Genomic DNA, 21,005 nt, shown 5'->3' with positions numbered 1-21,005 from the left:
GAGATTTAAAAAAATACTGCACTTTAGAACTGTGGTCTTACTTGAATTTAGCCTTTTTTTATCTCTGCAAAAGCAAAAATTTACGGTAGAAAAAATTTACTGAAAAGCAGAAAAAAAAAAACCACAAACTTAAAAATGCTTTTCACAATTTTAAAAAGTTATTTACTTGAAAGGCAGAATCGTAAAGAGAGAGGATGGGATCGAGATCTTCTATACACTGGTTCATTCCCCAGTTGGCAGCAACAGCTGTTGCTGGGCCTAGGTGAGCCAGGAGCCTGGAACTGCATCCAGGTCTCCCACGTGGGTGGTAGGGACCCAAGTACATGAGCCATTTTTCACTGCCTTCCCAGGCACATTAGAACTGGCTCAGAAGTTCAGCAGCTGGGACTTGAACCAGTGCTGATATGGGATGCCAGTGTCACAAGCAGTGGCTTAACCTGCTGCACCATAATGCTGGCCCCCTTTTCACAATTTTTTGTATGTGTAGTTGGCCCTTCACATGCACAGATGACACATCCACATGTTCAGCCAACATTTGTCAGAAATGTGTTTAGACGTGGGAGAGCTGGATCTGTGAATACTACAGTATGACTGTTTGCATTGGATGTAATTGTGTTAGGTATTCTGAGTAATCTAGAGGTGATGTGACTTCCACAGGAGGATGCACTTAGCTAATGTGCAAATCCTATATCATTTTATATAAGGGACTTGCACATCCTTGGATTTTGGTATCCAAAGGGGTCCTGGAATCTATCCCCTGCGGGTCCCAAGAGATGACTGAATAGACAGGTGTATAATACTACTGCAGGACCATGTGGCATCTATACCGGTTTGCATTCTACTTTAGTAATGTCCTGTGTTTATCTGTGAATATATTTCTGTATCTGTGAACATAAAATAAAAGTATTGTTAATGGCCTGTCACCATTGTATCTCATTGTGACTGGAGAACTGCATTATTTCAGTTTTCCACTGTTGTTAAATATGCTGTCATAACCCCTGTCTGTGCATATGCAGGATTTCTAGAGTGATTTCTGTCAGAGTTAATGGGTGAATGGGTGCTCTGGTTCCAGCTTACAACCCAGGAGAGTGTATACCTGCTCCTGCTGTTCCTTTTCAATCATGACTGATAAGTGAAAAGGGTATTTAACTTTATTTTCAGTTATTTGGGTAACATATTTCTTAGTGGGCTTGTTACATGTCTTTTAGTACTTGTCTATCCATTTTTTATTAGAGTATTGTAACTTTTATCTTACTGATTTGTCAGACATTAATGATACTGCTTTCTTATCTTGCATGAAGTAAATATTTTTGTTGCTGTTTTATTTTATTTTATTTATTTATTTATTTTTATTTTTTGACAGGCAGAGTGGACAGTGAGAGAGAGAGACAGAGAGAAAGGTCTTCCTTTTGCCGTTGGTTCACCCTCCAATGGCCGCCGTGGCCGGCGCGCTGCGGCCGGCGCACCGCGCTGATCCGATGGCAGGAGCCAGGAGCCAGGTGCTTTTCCTGGTCTCCCATGGGGTGCAGGGCCCAAGCACCTGGGCCATCCTCCACTGCACTCCCTGGCCACAGCAGAGAGCTGGCCTGGAAGAGGGGCAACCGGGACAGAATCCGGCGCCCCGACCGGGACTACAACCCGGTGTGCCGGTGCTGCTAGGCGGAGGATTAGCCTAGTGAGCCGCAGCGCCGGCCTATTTTATTTTATTTTTTTATTGATTTGAGAGCTAGAGCCACAGAAAGTGAGAGGGAGAGACAAAGAGAAAGATCTTCCATCTGCTGGTTCACTCCCTACGTGGCCGCGATGGCCAGGGCTGAGCCGATCTGAAGCCAGGAGCCAGGAGCTTCCTTTGGGTTTCCCACCTAGGTGCAGGGGCCCAAGTACTTGGGCCATCTTCTACTGCTTTCCCAGGCCACAGCAGAGAGCTGGATCGGAAAAGAGGCAGCCAGGACTAGAACCAATGCCCTTATGGGATGCTGGTGCCATAGATGGAGGAATAACCTACTACACCACAGCGCTGGCCCCTGGTATTGGGCATATAATGCAGACTTTTCAAATTTTACCTGTCACTGTTGAAATGTTTATAACTCAGGTCCCTCTCATCTCCTTTCTAATATCTGCCTTTGATATGCACTGAGAAAGCCTTCATCACCATTAAGATGTAAACAGTCACTGATGTCCTTCCTGTAGGACTTCTAGGTTTTGGTTTTCCCTTGAATTTCTAATTTATATGGCATTTATTTAGATATGTCTGAAGGAAGGGATAATTTTTTTCCCATACTTTCTAGCTGATTTGAAACACGTGCTAAATTTCTTTTATATACTTTGAACCTGCTTGTGGATTTCCTGTTCTCTCCTGCCATCTGTCTATCTTCATTTGTCAAGCTCAGGAGATTTTAAATACAGTTGGCCTCCCCTCATACCCTTACCTGCATTTTATGTTCTGAGGTTTCAGTTATCCACAGGCAGCTAAAAATATTAAATGGAAAATTCCAGAAAAAACTCCTAAGTTTTAAATTACTTGCAGTTCTGAATCGTGTAATGAAAGGATGTGAATTATCCTTTCGTCCAGTTTGTCCACATGGTATATCCTGCCTTCCTGTTTGTCATTTAGGGTCATTGGGGTTATCAAGTTGAATGTGGCAGTACTGGAATTGTAGTGCTTGTGTTTAAATAATGGTTCTTTAACTTAATGAGAGTCTCAAAGTAGAAGAGTAATGATGCTGGCAATTTGGGTGTACCGGAGAAAAGAAGTAAAATGTTTCATTTGCATGAAAATGAGAAAATGCAGTGAATTATTTGGGGGGAGAGAGAAAGCATTCGTATAAGTTAATTACAGTGTATTGTTAACAATTTTCTATTATTTTTTAAAGATTTTATATATCTGAGAAGTAGAGTTACAGACAATGAGAGGGAGAGACAGAGAGAAAGGTCTTCCATGCACTGGTTGGAGTAGGGCTGATCCGAAGCCAGGATCCAGGGGCTTCTTCTTGACCTCCCACACAGGTGCAAGGGCCCAAGCACTTGGGCCGTATTCCACTGCTTTCCCAGTTGCAATAGCAGGGAGCTGGATCGGAAGTGGAGCAGCTGGGACCAGAATCAGCTCCCACATGGGATGCCAGTGCTGCAGGTGGAGGATTAACCTACTGTGCCACAGCACCATTCCTTATTATTCATTTTTATAGTGCCCAATTTATAAATTGAACTTTATCATGGGTATGATATATAAGGAAAACCATGGCAAAGCATATATGGGATTCAGTATGCTGTGATTTCAGGCATCCATTGGGGGTCTTGGAAGATAGCCATCTGTGAGACACTTGTGTTACATCTGTTGTACGTTTTTGTAAAAAAGATTTATTTATTTGAAAGTTGGAGTTTATAGAGAGAGAGGGAGACAAAGAGAGATCTTCCATCTGCTGGTTGACTCCCCAAATGGCTGCAACGGTTGGAGCTGGGCCAGTCTGAAGCCAGAAGTCAGGAGCTTCTGGGTGGCAGGGGCCAAAGTACTTAGGCCATCTTCCACTGCTTTCCTAGGCCATTAGTAGGGAGCTGGACTGGAAATGGAGAAACTAGGACCCGAAACAGTACCCATATACAGTTCTGGCGATTTAGACAGCAGCTTTACCCACTGTGCCACAATGCCAGCCCCACTGTTGAACGTTTTGTTCTTTGCAGTATTAACTCCTGTTAAGATATTTCTTTTTCAAGTTTTGTTTTTGTTTTTGACAGGCAGAGTTAGAGAGAGAGAGATAGAGAGAAAGGTCTTCCTTTTACGTTGGTTCACCCCACAAATGGCTGCTACAGCCGGCGGTTTGTGGCTGGTGCACTGTGCCAATCTGAAGCCAGGAGCCAGGTGCTTCTTCCTGGTCTCCCATGTGGGTATAGGGCCCAAGGACCTGGGCCATCTTCCACTGCCCTCCTGGGCCACAGCAGAGAGCTGGACTGGAAGAGGGGCAACCGGGACAGAATCTGGCTCCCAAATCGGGACTAGAACCCAGGGTGCTGGCGCCGCAGGTGGAGGATTAGCCTAGTGAGCCACGGTGCCACCCTCTTTCTCAAGTTTTGGCTATTTTCAGGTAAATATTCCTCAGATGAACTTAGAATCTTGTCAGTTGCCACAAAGGTGTTGGATTTTGTGAGAATATAAAATTGAGAGATTGATCAGGTAAAATCAACATCTTTGTGAGGTTGCTTTTCTGAACAGGAACAGGAAGATATATCATTTCTTCAGATTTTTTTTTTCAGGTTTCGCAGTGAAGATCTGTGGTTTGCTTCCTATAGGTTTTGCACATATCTTAATAAGTTTGTTGTTGCCAGTAATGCATGTCTGTCTCCACTCTTCCATTATATTTACCACCTGTTAATGTCTGTGTAGAGAAAAGCACTTGTGTGACTTATTTTGCTCATTTTTAATACGTTTTGATGGTATTTTAGATGGGTTTTCTGAGTGCACAGTCATGTCGTGTATGTATAATGTTGCCGTCTGCTTTCTAATAGTTTTCGTGCAGTTGCTAGGTTCTTTGAGAACAGTGTAATCACGAGAATGTCCATTTGTGCCTTGTTTTTGGCATCTGAGGTGTCAGCATTGAGCACAGGGCTGGCTCCTGTGCTGATTTGAGCTGGTCTCTTCTGTGTTTGGGAGATGGGTGGCAGGGGGGCACCACAGCCCTCCAGGGACTTCTTATCTCGTAGAGGGGAGGAGGAGATCTGCACACTCACTTACTTTGCATTCAAATTAACTGATAGAAGCTGTAGAAAGAAAGAGAGAGAAAGAGAAAGAAGGACGGAAGGAAGGAAAGGAGGAAAGGAAGGAAGGAAGGAAGGAAGGAAGGAAGGAAGGAAGGAAGGAAGGAAGGAAGGAAGGAAGGAAGGAAGGAAGGAAGGAAGAAGGGAGGGAAGGGAAGGGAAGGGAAGGGAAGGAAGGAAGGAAGGAAGGAAGGAAGGAAGGAAGGAAGGAAGGAAGGAAGGAGGGAGGGAGGGAGGAAAAGAAAGAGAGAGAAAGACAGACAGAAAGAAAGAAAATGGAAATAAAGAACGAAACTGGGGCCAGCGCTGTGGTATAGTGGGTAAAGCTGCCGCCTGCAGTGCTGGCATTCCATGTGGGTGCTGATTCGAGTCCCACCTGCTTCACTTCCATCTAGCTCCTTGCTAATGCACCTGGAAAAACAGCAGAAGATAGCCCAAGTGCTTGGAGACCTGAATGAAGTTCCTGGTTCCTGGCTTCAGTGTGGCCCAGCCCATGGAAGATTGATCTCTCTTCTTGCCTCTGCCTCTCCCTCTCTAACTCTGCCTTTCAAATAAATAAATAAAGTTAAAAAAAAAAAAAAAAAAAAAAAGAACCAGCCGGCGCCGCGGCTCACTAGGCTAATCCTACGCCTTGCGGCGCCGGCAACCAGGTTCTAGTCCCGCTCAGGGTGCCGGATTCTGTCCCGGTTGCCCCTCTAACAGGCCAGCTCTCTGCTGTGGCCCGGGAGTGCAGTGGAGGATGGCCCAAGTGCTTGGGCCCTGCACCCCATGGGAGACCAGGAGAAGCACCTGGCTCCTGCCTTCGAATCAGCGCGGTGCGCCGGCCGCAGCGCGCCGGCCACGGCGGCCATTGGAGGGTGAACCAACGGCAAAAGGAAGACCTTTCTCTCTGTCTTTCTCTCTCACTATCCACTCTGCCTGTCAAAAAAAAAATTTTTTTTGAAGATTTATTTATTTATTTGAAAGAGTTACACAGAGAGAAAAGGAAAGGCAGAGAGATTTTCCATCCGCTCGTTCACTCCCCAATTGGCCACAACAGTTTGAGCTGGGCCAATCAGAAGCCAGGAGCCAGGAGCTTCCTCCGGGTCTCCCACGAGGGTGCAGGGGCCCAAGGACTTGGGCCATCTTCTACTGCTTTTCCAGACCATAGCAGAGAGCTGGATTGGAAGTGGAACAACTTGGTCTTGAACCAGTGCCCAGATGGGATGACGGCACTGCAGGTAGTGGCTTTACCTGCTATGCCACAGTGCTGCCCCATCTATATTTCATAAAGATTTATTTATTTATTTGAGAGGCAGAGAGCAAAGTTTCGATCTGTTGGTTCACTCTCCAAACGGTCTCAACAGCTGGAGCTGGGCCAGTCCAAAAGCAGGAGCTTCCTCCGGGTCTCCAACACGGATGCAGGGGCCCAAGCACTTGGGCCATCCTCCACTGCTTTCCCAGACTGTAACAGAGATCTGCGTCAGAACAGGGGCAGCCAGGGCTCGAACCGGTGGGCTGCTGGTGCCACAGGCAGAGATCTAGCTCACTATGTCACAGTACCAACCCCTCTTTCTTTCTGTCTGTCTTTCCCTTCCTTCCTTCCTTCCTTCCTTCCTTCCTTCCTTCCTTCCTTCCTTCCTTTCTTCCTTTCTTCCTTTCTTCCTTTCTTCCTTTCTTCCTTTCTTCCTTTCTTTCTAAATTAGGGGCAGTCATTTGGGATCCCTGTATCTCAGAGTACCTGTGTTGAAGTCCCGGTTCTGATCCCAATTCCATATTCCTGCTGATGCACACCCTGGGAAGTAGCAGGTGATAAAATAGTTAGATCCCTGCCACCCATGTGGGAGACCTGGATCCTGTTTTTGGCCTCCAACTTTGGCCATAAATAAGGATCATTGTGGCCATTTGGGTATTGAACTAGCAGATGGGAGCTCCCTCTGTCTTTTGTTTGTGTGTGTTGGCCTTTCAAATAAATTTTTTAAAAAAGGAATAAAGTAGATAAAGATTACATAATGTCAAATAATTTCAGTCTGTCTCAAGACAAAGAGGATTCTTTTTTAAAGATTTGTTTATTGATTTAAAAGAGTTAGAGAGAGAGGTAGAGCCAGAGGGAGAGAGAGGTTTTCCATCCACTGGTTCACTCCGCAAATGGACACAGAGGCCGGAGGTGAGCTGAGCTGATCCCTGGAGCTTCTTTTAGGTCTCCCACACGAGTATAGGGGCCCAAGGACTTGGGCCATATTCTACTACTTTCCCAGGCCATAGCTGAGAGCTAGATCAGAAGTAGAGCAACCGAGACTCAAATTGGCACCCATATGGGATGCCGGCACTGCAGGCTGGGGCATTAACCCACTGTGCCACAGCGCCAGTCCTGACAGAGGATTAAGACAAGCTCTTCAGGGGCAGGCACTGTGGCACAGCAGGGTAAAGCCCCAGCCTGCAACACTGGCATCCCATATGGACATTAGCCTGGATGTTCCACTTCCATCCAGCCCCCTGCTACACCAGGGAAAGCAGCAGAAGATGGCCCAAGTGCTTGGGCCCCTGCACCCACGTGGGAGACCTGGAGGAAACTCCTGCCTCTTGGCTTCAGATCTGCTCAGCTCCAGTGGTTGTTGCCATTTAGGGAGTGAACCAGTGGATGGAAGATCTCTCTCTCTCTGTCTCTGTCTCTACCTCCCTCTGTAACTGTCTTTCAAATAAATAAATCTTAAAAAAAAAGACTGTTCACCTTTTTTTGTACAATGGGGTTCCAGGGACGCATCTTTCATTCTCATAACACACTTACTGAACTCTTTTATTATCCCTCAGGTACTCTTCCAGGGACTGTAGGGCAATCAGTGGAATTAGAATGAACTGGATTCCTTGAGCTGGTGTGGTACACGGGCATTAGACTGTGTTTCCAGTGGCAGTGAGAGGGCTGGAGGCTGAAGCCTGCAAAAAAGACACCCAGTGAGTGAGTGGCTTTACGAGGGCCCTGGGGAGTATGACTGGAATCGTGCTTGCATCTGGCAGTGTTGTGAGTGAGGCTCTTATCCTTCAGTTTCCACTTGGCTTGTTGAGTGGCCATCTCAGTCTCCTGAGGCGGCATGGTCCTGGCCAATCCTCCATGCAGAGGCTCATCATAAAGATCCAGTTAGTGGGCCAGCGCCGCAGCTCACTAGGCTAATCCTCCGCCTAGCAGCGCCGGCACACCGAGTTCTAGTCCTGGTTGGGGCACCGGATTCTGTCCCGGTTGCCCCTCTTCCAGGCCAGCTCTCTGCTGTGGCCAGGGAGTGCAGTGGAGGATGGCCCAGGTGCTTGGGCCCTGCACCCCATGGGAGACCAGGAAAAGCACCTGGCTCCTGGCTCCTGCCATCGGATCAGCGCGGTGCGCCGGCCGCAGCGCGCTGGCCACGGCGGCCATTGGAGGGTGAACCAACGGCAAAAGGAAGACCTTTCTCTCTGTCTCTCTCTCTCACTGTCCACTCTGCCTGTCAAAAAAAAAAAAAAAAAAAATCCAGTTAGTGGAGTAACAGGTGTGCAAGATTCTATACAGGCCCAGCTCTCAAGCAAGACAGCATTCTCCTGCTGCCCGTGCTGCTGTGAGAGTTGGAGACAGTGTTCTTGGGGCCGAGTGCCAACTTGCTTATTTCTTTTTTTTTTTTTTTTTTTTTTTTTGACAGGCAGAGTGGACAGTGAGAGAGAGAGACAGAGAGAGAAAGGTCTTCCTTTGCCGCTGGTTCACCCTCCAATGGCCGCCGCTGCAGCCGGCGCACCGCGCTGATCCTGGCAGGAGCCAGGAGCCAGGTGCTTTTCCTGGTCTCCCATGGGGTGCAGGGCCCAAGCACCTGGGCCATCCTCCACTGCACTCCCTGGCCATAGCAGAGAGCTGGCCTGGAAGAGGGGCAACCGGGACAGAATCCGGCGCCCCAACCGGGACTAGAACCCGGTGTGCCGGCGCCGCAAGGTGGAGGATTAGCCTATTGAGCCACGGCGCCGGCTTTGCTTATTTCATTTTTGAAAACTTGAAAGTTTGGACAGTGGAAACCATTAAGGGAGCAGCATGAGTCCATTGCAGATCCTCAGGCTGAATAATTTTAACAAATCCATCCAGTTGTGAATTTGAGGTAATCAGCCTTTGCCAGTACTCACTTCTGAATAGCTCACATAATGCTTTTATTGATAGCCTAAATGAAAACGGATCCAAAATGAACAGATTAGTTAGTTATGTTCCGACACAGTCTCCGGTGTTGGTGTGTAGCCTGTGATAAAGCAGAGTCTGACGTGTAATAAAAACACAGGGGACACATGCTGCTGTGGGTAGGGCATCACTGATCAGGAAAAAGACACAGGTGTATGACGTTTCTGTGTAACTTTTTTTTTTTTAAGATTTATTTTATTTATTTGAAAGACTTACAGAGGGAGGTAGAGACAGAGAGAGAGGTCTTCTATCCACTGGTTCGCTCCCCAGACAGCTGGAGCTGCGCTTACCCAAAGCCAGAAGCCAAGAGCTTCTTCCAGGTCTCCCACATGGGTGCAGGGGCCCAAGGACTTTGGTCATTCTACTGCTTTCCCAGGCCACAGCAGAGAGCTGGATCGGAAGAGGAGCAGCCGGGACTAGAACCGGCGTCCATATGGGATGCTGGCGCTTCAGGCCAGAGCTTTAACCCGCTGCGCCACAGTGCCAGCCCCTTCTGTGTAACTTACTAGAAGCTTTTTTAAAAAGAACTTCCAGACTTTTAAAAGCTTTCATTTTTGAAAATATTTTAACTGTTTTGAAATATACATAGCATAAAATTAAACATCTTGGGTGCGTATTGCAGCGCAGCAGGTTAAGCCACTGCTTGGGATGCCAGCATCCCGTTGTTGGACTGCTGGCTGCTGACCCAGCTCCCTGCTAATGTGCCTGGGAAGCAGCAGGTGATGGCTCAAGTACTTGAGTTCCTACCACCCATGTGGGAGACCCAGATGGAGTTCCTGGCTGGTTGCTTCAGCCTGACCCAGCCATAGCTGTTGTGGCCATTTGGGATGGAAGATCTGTCTCTCTTGCCCTGCCACTCTTGTTTGCAAACAGATAAATCATTTTTTAAAAAAATTAATTATTTTGGGCCAGCACCGCGGCTCAGTAGGCTAATCCTCCACCTTGTGGCACCGGCACACCAGGTTCTAGTGCCGGTCAGGGCGCCGGATTCTGTCCCGGTTGCCCCTCTTCCAGTCCAGGTCTCTGCTGTGGCCCGGGAGTGCAGTGGAGGATGGCCCAAGTGCTTGGGCCCTGCACCCCATGGGAGACCAGGATAAGCACCTGGCTCCTGCCTTCGGATCAGTGCGGTGCACCGGCCGTAGCGCGCCAGCCGTGGCGGCCATTAGAGGGTGAACCAACGGCAAAAGGAAGACCTTTCTCTCTGTCTCTCTCTCTCTCTCACTATCCACTCTGCCTGTCAAAAAAAATTTTTTTTTAAATTAATTATTTTGGCTGGCGCTGCGGCTAATCCTCCGCCTGTCACGCCGGCACCCCATGTTCTAGTCCCGGTTGGGGCGCTGGTTCTGTCCTGGTTGCCCCTCTTCCAGTCTTGCTCTCTGCTGTGGCCCAGGAAGGTTGTGGAGGATGGCCCAAGTGCTTGGGCCCTGCACCCACATGGGAGACCAGGAGGAAGCATCTGGCTTCTGGCTTCGGATTGGCGCAGCGCGCCGGCCATAGTGGCCATTTTGGCGGGTGAACCAATGGAAAAAAGGAAGACCTTTCTCTCTGTCTCTAACTCTGCCTGTTTAAAAAAAAAAAAAATTATTGTAATGTACATAGTTCAGTAATGTGAAGTCCATTTACCTTGTTGTGTATCTACTCTTCATGATGCCTTTTATCTTGTGAAACTGAAACTGTACCCCGTAAATAGTAACTTCCCATTCTCTTCTACTTCCAACTCCTGGAAACCACCATTCTACTTTTGTCTCTGTGACTTTAACTATTCTAGGTACTGCATGTAAGTATTTCTCTTCTAAAACTTTTTTAACGTAGGGGCCGGTACTGTGGCACAGTGGGTTAAGCCACTGTCTGCAGCGTTGGCGTCCCATATGGGCATTGGTTCAAGTCCTGGCTGCTCAACTTCCAATCCAGCTTTGTGCTAATGTGGGTGAGAAAACAGTGGAAGATGGCCCAGGCACATGGGAGACCTGGATTAAGCTCCTGGCTTCAGCCTGACCTAGCCCTAGCCATTGTGGCCATCTGGGGAGTGAACCAGCAGATGGAATATCTTTTCTGTCTCCCCCCTGCTCCTCTTTAACTATGCCTTTCAAATAAATAAAATAAATCTTTAAATTTTTTTTAAAACGTCATTATTTTAGAGGTAGAGAGACAGTGACAGAGCAAGCTGTTACTTCTTAGTTCGTTCCCCAAATGCCCTCAGTGGCTAGAACTAGGTAGGGGCTGAAGCTGGGAGCTGGGCATACAGTCCAGGTCTCCCACATGGAAGGCAGGAACCCAATTTCCATTGCCTCCCAAGGTCTTCATTGACAGGAAGCTGGAATCAGGCATCAGAACCAGAATCCAACCCAGGTACTGCATCTTTTTTTTTTTTTTTTTTTTTTTGACAGGCAGAGTTACAGACAAAGAGAGACAGAGAGAAAGGTCATCCTTCCGGTGGTTCCCTTCCCAAATGGCCGCTATGGCTGGCGCTACACCGATCCAAAGCAAGGAGCTAGGAGCTTCCTCCTGGTCTCCCGTGTGGGTGCAGGTGTCCAAGCACTTGGGCCATCCTCCACTGTCCTCCCAGGCCACAGCAGAGAGCTGGACTGGAAGAGGGGCAACCAGGACCAGATCCCGGCACTCATATGGGATGCCGGCACTGCAAGTGGAGGATTAACCAAGTGAGCCATGGCACCAGCCCCCTATATCTTTTTTTTTTTTTTTTAAGATTTATTTATTTATTTGAAAGTATGAGTTACACAGAGAAGGAGAGGCAGAGAGAGAGAGGTCTTCCATACGCTCCTTCACTCCCCAAATGGCCGCAACGGCGGAAGCTGCGCGGATGCAAAGCCAGGAGCCGGGATCTTCCTCCGAGTCTCCCACGCAGGTGCAGGGGCCTGAGCACTTGGGCCATCTTGTACTGCTTTCCCAGGCCATAGCAGAGAGCTGGATCGGAAGTGGAGCAGCTGGGTCTTGAATTGGTGCCCATATGGGATGCTGGCACTGCAGGCAGCGGTTTTACCCACTACGCCACAGCGCCGGCCCCAGGTGCTGCATCTTGACTGCAGGCTAAGCATCCATCCCTGAGCATTTATTTCTCTGTCACTGTCTTACTCGACTCAGCGTAATGTCTCCAGGCTCATCCATGTTGTAGTGTGTGTCAGAATTTCATTTCTTTTCAAGGCTGAATAGCATCCCATTGCATGGCTTTTGCATTCATCTGTTTATGAGAACTTGGGTTCCTCTCTTGTTTTAACTGTTCTGAATAATGCTGTTGTGCATGACCCTGCATTCACTTCTTTTGGTCGTTCGCCCGGAAGTGGAATTGTTCTAACAAAAGGTATTTGATATTTGTAGTTGAGGAACGGTTATAGTGTTTTCTACAGCAGTTGTAACATTTTCTATCAATAGGGCATAATTTATCTGCACTCTCCTAACACATTACTTTGTTATTTAACAGTAGCCATTCTAATGGGCTTAACCAAGGTAGAAGCTCATAGTAATCTTGAATTGCATTTCTCTAATTAGCATGCTGAGCACCTTTTCATGTGCTTATTGGTGATTTGTATATCTTTGGAAAATTGTTTGGATGATCCATTTTTAAATTGTTTCTTGTTTTTTTCTGTTTTTGTTGTTGTTGTTTTGTTTTTGTTTATTTGAAAGACAGAGCCCTCTCATCTGCTGGTTTACTCCTCAAATGCTTAAAGCTGCTGGATCTGGGCCAGGCTGAAGCCAGAACTCAATTCAGGTTCCCATGTGGGTTCTCATTTGCTGGTTCACACCCCAAAGGCCTGCAGCTCAGACCTGGAACTTAATCCAGGTCTCGCATGTGGGTGGCAGAGCCAGGGCGTGCTGTCTGCTAGGGTGTGCCTCAGCAGGAAGTGGGGAACAGGCCTGAGCTAGCACTTGAGACCAGGCAGGGAGGCAGGCATTCCAAGCAGTGTCTTAACTGCTGTGCTAACCACTGCTTATTTTTGTTTTTCTCTTGTTAGAAGAGTTCTTCCTATAGTCTGAAACTTAACCTCTTATCAGATAAGATTTGTAATTGTTTTTCCTACTCCTTAGGTTGCCTTTTGCTCTGTTGTGTTGGATGCTCAAAAAATTTTTTTTTTTTAATAAAAGATTTGTTTGTTTATTTGAAAGGCAGAGTTACAGGAGGGAAGGAGGGAGAGAAAGAGAGAGATCAATCTTCTATCTACTGGTTTGTTCCCTAGTTCCTACAACAATTGGGACTGGGCCAGGCCAAAGCCAGGAGCCAGGAATTCCATCCAAGTGTCCCACATAGGTGAAAGAAGTAACCCAAATACTTAGGCCATCATTTGCTGTTTTCCCAAATGTATTAGCAGGAAGCTGGGTTTGGTAGCGGAGGAGCCCAGACTCGAACTGGTGCTCCGGTATGGGTTGCAGGCATCTCAAGCAGCAGCTTAACCTGCTGTGTCAAAATGCTTACTCCAGAAATTTTAGATTTTGATGTAGCTCAATCTGTCTGTTTTTTATTTTGCTGCCCTGTGGTTTTGTTTTGTTTTTGTTTTTTGTTTTTAAATTTGAGAGGCAGACAGAGGGGTTCTCATTTGCTTGTTCGCTCCCCAAAGGCCTGCAATAGTCAGGTCTGGGCTGGGCCAGAGCCAAGACCTGGGAATGTAATCCAGCTTTGCCAATTACTTGAGCCATCGACTGCTGCCTTCCAGGATCTGCATTGGCAGGAAGCGGGAGTTGGAAGCCAGAGCCAAGCATTGAACCCAAGTATTCTGATATGGGACATGGGCATCCTGATGTGTCTTCACTGCTAGGCTAGATGCCCAGCTCCACTGCCTATGTTTTTGTATAAAAGGAAATCAGTGCCAGATCCATGTCATAAGATACTCTCCTGTATTGTCTTCTTAGAGTTTTAGCTGTTAGGTTTAAGCCTTTGATCCATTTTGTAGTTTATTTTTGTATGTGGTGTAGGGCAAGGGTCCAATTTCATTCTTTGTCCCTGGGTATCCAGTTTTCCCAGTATTGTATGTAGAAAAGACTCTCTTGCCCATTGAATGATCTTGGCATCTGTGTTGAAAATCATTTGACTATATGTATTGCTTTACGAGGGCTGCTGTAACAAAGCACCACAGTCTTGATTTTTTTTTTAAAAGAGTTGAGAGGCCGGCGCCACGGCTCAGTAGGCTAATCCTCCGCCTCGTGGCGCCGGCACACCGGGTTCTAGTCCCAGTCAGGGTGCCAGATTCTGTCCCGGTTGCCTCTTCCAGGCCAGCTCTCTGCTATGGCCAGGGAGTGCAGTGGAGGATGGCCCAGGTGCTTGGGCCCTGCACCCCATGGGAGACCAGGATAAGCACCTGGCTCCTGCCTTCGGATCAGCGCGATGCGCTGGCTCCAGCGCGGCGGCCATTGGAGGGTGAACCAACGGCAAAAGGAAGACCTTTCTCTCTGTCTCTCTCTCTCACTGTCCACTCTGTCAAAAAAAAAAAAAAAAAAAAAAAAAAAAAAAAAAAAAAGAGTTGAGAAACAGAGTGACAGAGACACCTATCTTCCATTTCCTGGTTCACTCCCCAAATGGCCTCAGCAGCTGAGTCTCGGCAGAAGCTAAGAGCCAGGAACTCGATCCAGGTCTTCCACGTGGATGACAGAGGCCTAAGAACTTTGGTCATCTTCCTCTGTCTTCCTAGGCACATTAGCAGGAAGCTGGATTGGAAGAAGAGCAGCTAGGACTCAAACCAGCACTGATATGGAATGTGGGCCTTGCAAGTGGTGGCTCAAACCTGTGTGCCACAGCCCTGCCTCCTGGATGTCTTAGAGAACAGAAATTTAGGGCAGGAGTTGTGGTGCAGCAAGTTAAGCTGCCTCGTATCGCAGCACCAGTTCAAGTCCCAGCTACTCTGCTTCTGATCTGGCTCCCCGCTGATGTGAGGGATGGTTCATGTACTTGAGTTTCTGCCACCCAGGTGGGAGACTCAGCTGGATTTCCTAAGTCCTCGCTACAGCATGGACCAGCCCTGGCTGGTCCATTTTGGATGGAAGAGTGATCATGATCTCTCTCTCTGGCTTTCTCTTTCTCAGCTTTTCAAATAAATAAATACATTATTTTACTTTTCTCATAGTACTCAAATTTAGAAGTCTGAGCTCAGGGTATCTGCAGAATTGGCCTCTGCTGAGCCCTGTCCTTGGCTTGTGGATACCTCTGTCTTTATGTCTCTTCTGATCTTCTGTGTTTGCCTGTGTGCTAATCTCCTCTTCTTATAATAGAAACCATGTTGGATTAGGGCCACCCATGTGATCTGATGTGATCCTCATTGCCTCTGTAAAGGCCCTATCTTCAAGTGCAGGTGTGTTCTAGATACTGGAGGTGAGGATTGATTGCTGTAGTTCGGTAGCAAGTTTTGAAGCCAGGAAATGTGAGTTCTCCACCTTAGTTCTTCTGAAGATTGTTTTGACTGTTTAGGGTCCCTTGAGATTCCATATGTATTTAGGATTTTTTTTTTTTGCTTGTTTTGTTTTAAAGATTTATTTATTGTGTATGAAAGGCAGAGTGACAGAAAAAGGGAGTGAGTGAGGGAGAGAGAAAAAGATTGCGATCATCCATCCACTGGTTCACTCCTTAAGTGTCTGCAACAGCTGCTGCTTGGCCAGACCAAAGCCAGGTGTGAGGAACCCCATCTAAGCTCCCATGTGGGTGACAGGGACCCAAGTACTTGGGCCATCATCCACTGCCTCCAGGCTCATTGACAGGAAGCTGGATTGGAAGGAGACACGGACTCAATCCCTGGTGTCCCAAGTGGCAGCTTACCCTGCCACAATGCCTACCTGTAAAGAAATTATTTTTAAACTACTGTTTATAATTCACATTTTTTCCTTATAAGTGCCCACGTATGTACCTTTGCTGAGATCCTTATTTCTTCACTCAGCTTTGAGTTAGTCTAATGCCCTTTCATTTCATCCTGCAGGCTTCCCTTGAGCATTATTTAGGGCAGGTTGGGGGGGGGGGGATGGTCTCTGCCCAGGAGTGGTGCTGCGTGGGAGTAGACTGGGCTCTGCTGCAGTGTTCCACAGGGTGAGTGCGTCCCCTGTGTGATGTGAGGACGCCCCTGCTGGCAGAGGGCTGTGCTGGAGGATTTCTTCAGCCAGTGTCAGCCAGCCTCGCCAGTGGGCCCACAGCAGCAGATCCTGGCGAGCAGGGCTGCGAGTGTGCACTGTGCTTCTGGCCCCACTGCTCATGTTGCACCTGCTGCTTTTGGAGGGTGCATTGCTTGTTTTCTGTTTGAGCAGAGGGTTTGTTTTTTCCTAAGGTGGAAATTACTTTGTTGTTTATTGTAAAAATTGAAAATGAGGCCGGCGCCATGGCTCAATAGGCTAATGCTTCGTCTTCGGCGCCGGCACACCGGGTTCTAGTCCCGGTCGGGGCGCCAGATTCTGTCCCAGTTGCCCCTCTTCCAAGCCAGCTCTCTGCTGTGGCCAGGGAGTGCAGTGGAGGATGGCTCAAGTGCTTGGGCCCTGCACCCCATGGGAGACCAGGATAAGTACCTGGCTCCTGCCATCGGATCAGCACAATGCGCGGGCCACAGCGGCCACTGGGGGGTGAACCAACGGCAAAAGGAAGACCTTTCTCTCTATCTCTCTCTCTCACTGTCCACTCTGTCAAAAAAAAAAAAAAAAAAAAAAAAATTGAAAATGTTCAATGTAAAGAATACATAAATAATATAAATTAACTGTGGATACATGTATGTGTGTATAGAATGTCATTTAATATTTTGGCTTATAATTTTCTGGATCTTTTTTATTTTGGTCTGTTTACCTATTTGATTTCACATGAATGAGATCCTACCACTTGTGGTCTGTACTGTTGTGTATCTAACAGTGTGTCATGAGCGTACGGATATGTCACTGTATCGGTAGAGACCCTTGTCTTTTTTTTTTTTTAAGATTTATTTTTATTATTTGAAAGAGTTATACAGAGAGAGGAGAGGTGGGGAGAGAGAGGTCTTCCATCCGATGGTTCACTCCCCAAATGGCCACAACGGCTGGAGCTGTGTTGATCTGAAGCCAGGAGCCAGGAGCTTCCTCTGGGTCTCCCACGCAGGTACAGGGGCCCAAGGACTTGGGCCATCTTGTACTGCTTTCCCAGGCCATAGCAGAGAGCTGGATCAGAAGTGGAGCAGCTGGGTCTTGAACCGGCGCCCATATGGGATGCCAGCACTTCAGGCGAGGGCGTTAACCCGCTGCACCACAGTGCCAGCCCTGACCCTTGTCTTTAGTTTCATGGCTGCAGAATAATCTCATGTGTGGCTCACCCTGCCATCATTTACTTAATCCTCTTAACTGGAAGTGCTGGTGGCATCCAGTCTTTGTCCCTGGCAGTAACACTGTGGTGAGTGTCTTGAGAGCGTTTGTTTTCTTCAAGTCTCTTCCTATAAATCTGAAGATACAGAACTGTGCGTCAGAAGTTAAGTACAGTGAAATTAAAATTACTGTAGACTGCCTTCCATAAATGTGAGAGTGATTGAGTCTGGCCGCCCTGGCCAGGGGGTGGTTTGTTGAATGACCGGGGGTAGCCAGAGCCTCTATCAGGATCCTTCGCAGAGTGCTGTCTGCCAGCTCTGATGCGTTTCCTTGCATTTGCGGGAGAGTCAGCCCCCATCCTGTATGGTGAATGATGGCAGCTCTGTCTCTCCCATCCTATCCCCCAGAATGCTGTCCGTGTCCCACGAGACTTTGAGGGCTGCAGTGTCCTCCGCAAGTACCTGGGCCAGCTCCATTACCTGCACAGTCGAGTTCCCATGGGCTCGGGCCAGGAGGCCGCTGTCCCCGTCACCTGGTGAGAATCAGCAGGCAGGGCTTGGAGGTGGTGAGCCTGGAGGGTCCCTGGGTGGTGGGGCTGCTCCTTCTTCCTCTTGTTGAACGAGACGGGAAGTTGCCAAGTATGGTCTCCCCAGGCCCCCCTCCAGCACACTGGGGTGGCTGTCCCCTTGCCTGGCCTCACAGCTCTGGCCAGCTCCTACTCTAGATGACTGGAGGGCATGTCTGCAGGACTGAGATCTTCTCCGGCAAGTCTGTGGCCCACGAGGACATCAAGTACGAGCAGGCCTGTATTCTCTACAACCTTGGTGAGTGGCCTGATCCCTTCCTCTTGGCCTCTACTCACGGTCCCAGCTGTTCCGATGACCACATTGGCAGTGGGCTAATGAAGGGAAGACACCTGGATTCTTTCTTTTTTTAATATTTATTTAGTTAGTTGAAAGGCAGAATCACAAAGAGGGAGAGAAAGTCAGAGAGAGGTCTTCCATCCATTGGTTCATTCCCCAAATGGCAGCAATGGCCAGAGCGCCAATCCAAAGCCAGGGACCAGGCGCCTCTTCCAGGTCTCCCACTGCCATCTTCCACTGCTTTCCCAGGCTGTAGCAGAGAGCTGGGTCGGAAGTGGAGCAGCCAGGTCTCGAACCGGCATCTGCAGGCAGTGGCTTTTACCTTCTATGTCACAATCCCAGCCCCCTTACCCTTTTTTAAAGATGTATTTGTTACCTGGATTTTGACCTCCTTCATTGACTGCCCCAGCCCTGCCATCTCCTCTGCTGTTTTCTGGGCCCATTGGGAGCCATGTGCTGGGGAGGGGCTGTGCCCCTACTGTGAGATGGCCTTTATTCTTGGACTTGATAGTTCCCCCTACCCTCACCCTGCCTATGCCTTTGGGCTGCTTCAGATAGGAGAACAAGGCTGGTTTGCTGGTTAGGCTTAGCCTTACTCAGAAGCATGGGGAGCCCCAAAGTCCCGTGGGGACAGCTCTGAAGCTTCAAGATGGGACCCCTAGACTCTGGACAGGGGTCCCTACCCCTTCCGCCATCACACACAGTGAGGAGCTGAAGGGCTTGGCTGGGCTTGGGAGTGTCCCTGCTCAGTCTTGCTTTGGTGCCTTTGACTTGGTCTCAGCTCCAAGACCTACTGTTTTTGACTGGATGACAACAGTGCCTGTTCTCACACTCCACACAGGTGTGGGCAGCCTGGGGGAGCAGCCCCAAGCTCCCCTCACACCATGTCCTGTGTTTCCCAGGGGCGTTGCACTCTATGCTGGGGGCCATGGATAAGAGAGTGTCCGAAGAGGTAAGGACAAGAGGGTGGGTGGGGCGCCTTGCAGAGTGCTGGGGAAGGCTGCGGTGGTCCTCAGCCTCCTGCGTGCCAGTGGGTAGGGACACAGGCTGTCCTCTGTCTCTACCCTCCCAGGGCATGAAGGTCTCCTGTACCCACTTCCAGTGTGCAGCAGGCGCCTTCGCCTACCTGCGAGAGCACTTCCCTCAGGCTTACAGCGTCGACATGAGCCGCCAGATCCTCACGCTCAACGTCAACCTCATGCTGGTGCGAGGGTGCCCTGGTTGGAGCTGACTTGAACCCAGGGGTTGAGATGGCTGTGGGTGGGGCTGTTGGGTCTGGACCTGGATCAGCCACGTGCAGATGGCAGTGAGGGACACACAGGCCTTGGCTTTGGACTTCCTAGTTTGGGTTCATCAGGGGCAGAATGGGGGAGGCTGGGAGAGCGAAGGCAGTGAAGAGGAGCTTGCTTGCCCCACCCCTGGGGAAGGAAGGGAGAGGCTGTGGCTGACAGGGCATGACCTGTCCCTGCCGCTGCCCAGGGCCAGGCCCAGGAGTGCCTGCTGGAGAAGTCCATGCTAGACAACAGGAAGAGCTTCCTGGTGGCCCGCATCAGTGCGCAGGTAGGCCCGGGCTGGGGGCGGGCCTTTGCTTTGCTGCTGCTGCCCACCGACGAGCCCTGTGTGCCCCCAGGTGGTGGACTACTACAAGGAGGCCTGCCGGGCGCTGGAGAACCCCGACACGGCCTCCCTGCTGGGCCGCATCCAGAAGGACTGGAAGAAGCTCGTGCAGATGAAGATCTACTACTTCGCGGCTGTGGCTCATGTGAGGGCGTGGCACTGCTGGCTCTGGGCAGGGTAGGTGGGCGCAGCTCAGGCGCGCGGTCCTCACCTCTCTCTCCCTCTCCCAGCTGCACATGGGGAAGCAGGCTGAGGAGCAGCAGAAGTTTGGGGAGCGGGTAAGTAAACCTTGGCGAGGTGGGGACTAAGGACTGGGGCCCGCCTCGTGAGAGATCCGTTAAGGTCCTGTCCCTCACGGAGCAGGGGAGGTGGTTTGTGTCTCCTTCCATACTTGGATACCACCTGCTACGGGCCTGGCATGTCTTACACGTCCTACCTGTGCAGCCCCGTCCCTAGGCATCTCTGAAGTAGTGTCAGGCTCCTAAGAGGGGGGGCTAGTCAGAAGGTTGGCCAGGCTTTCATGGGAGCTTCTGGTGGGTCACCCGATGGCCTGGCAGGGTAAGGTTGGGGGGGCAGACGAGTAGGGGTCCCAGAGGGAAGCATAGAGCAGGCTTTGCCCACTGCCTGCCTCCCTCCCTCAGGTTGCGTACTTCCAGAGTGCCCTGGACAAGCTCAATGAAGCCATCAAGTTGGCCAAGGTAAAGCTGAGGAAGGCCTGACTACCCCGAGAGCAAGCCTGGTAGGGCTGAGGGGGTGTCCTGGTGTTGGCCTTGATCAGTGCTGAGGTCCCACCCTACCTATACCCCACAGGGCCAGCCTGACACTGTGCAAGATGCGCTTCGCTTCACTATGGATGTCATCGGGGGAAAGTGAGTTCATGGGGCTGGGGGTGGCTGTGGGTCCTCTCCTGAGGTAGGGCCTCAGCCCTTTGCTTGTATCGTTGATGAAGCCATCAGTGCTAGAGCAGTGGCCAGGTGGGAGGTTGTTCCTTGATTCCCACCGACCCTGCTACAATTCCTGCCCCCAACCCCAGGTACAATTCCGCGAAGAAGGACAACGACTTTATCTACCATGAGGCTGTCCCAGCGCTGGACACCCTTCAGCCTGTGAAAGGTCAGGGCAGGCTGGGGAGTGGGGCCGTGAGACAGAGGCTGCCTTGAGATCCCATGTGGGCCTGATGGCCACATTCTGCCTTCCCTCCAGGAGCCCCCTTAGTCAAGCCCTTGCCAGTGAACCCCACAGACCCAGCTGTAACAGGCCCTGACATCTTTGCCAAACTAGTGCCCATGGCTGCCCACGAGGCTTCATCTCTGTACAGGTGGGTAGGAGGGGCTGGTCTTGTCCTTGGGAGGAGGTCAGTGGGGAGT

General features: G+C 49.5%; 1 protein-coding gene across 2 annotated transcripts in view; it reads left to right on the top strand.

Moving 5' to 3' along the window:
* PTPN23 (protein tyrosine phosphatase non-receptor type 23) overlaps positions 1–21,005 on the top strand; it is a 41,042-nt gene that overhangs the window by 14,593 nt on the left and 5,444 nt on the right. The window contains exons 1-12 of one of the 2 annotated variants that reach the window (XM_089306395.1): positions 16,379–16,958; positions 17,566–17,693; positions 17,906–17,982; positions 18,924–18,973; positions 19,094–19,225; positions 19,501–19,581; positions 19,652–19,783; positions 19,869–19,916; positions 20,280–20,336; positions 20,449–20,507; positions 20,672–20,751; positions 20,842–20,956. In XM_089306395.1, the coding sequence (XP_089162521.1) occupies positions 17,656–17,693; positions 17,906–17,982; positions 18,924–18,973; positions 19,094–19,225; positions 19,501–19,581; positions 19,652–19,783; positions 19,869–19,916; positions 20,280–20,336; positions 20,449–20,507; positions 20,672–20,751; positions 20,842–20,956 (869 nt within the window). In that variant the 5' untranslated portion in view covers positions 16,379–16,958; positions 17,566–17,655. Of the gene's footprint in view, positions 1–16,378; positions 16,959–17,565; positions 17,694–17,905; positions 17,983–18,923; positions 18,974–19,093; positions 19,226–19,500; positions 19,582–19,651; positions 19,784–19,868; positions 19,917–20,279; positions 20,337–20,448; positions 20,508–20,671; positions 20,752–20,841; positions 20,957–21,005 lie in introns of those variants that run through there. The other variant, XM_002713335.6, reaches the window with a different exon arrangement.

Source organism: Oryctolagus cuniculus, chromosome 10 (assembly GCF_051225735.1).
Source record: "Oryctolagus cuniculus isolate XC-2025 breed Fujian yellow rabbit chromosome 10, ASM5122573v1, whole genome shotgun sequence".
NCBI lineage: Eukaryota > Metazoa > Chordata > Mammalia > Lagomorpha > Leporidae > Oryctolagus > Oryctolagus cuniculus.
Note: the sequence above shows the minus strand (reverse complement) of the source record. Positions and strands in the feature narration are given on the sequence as shown.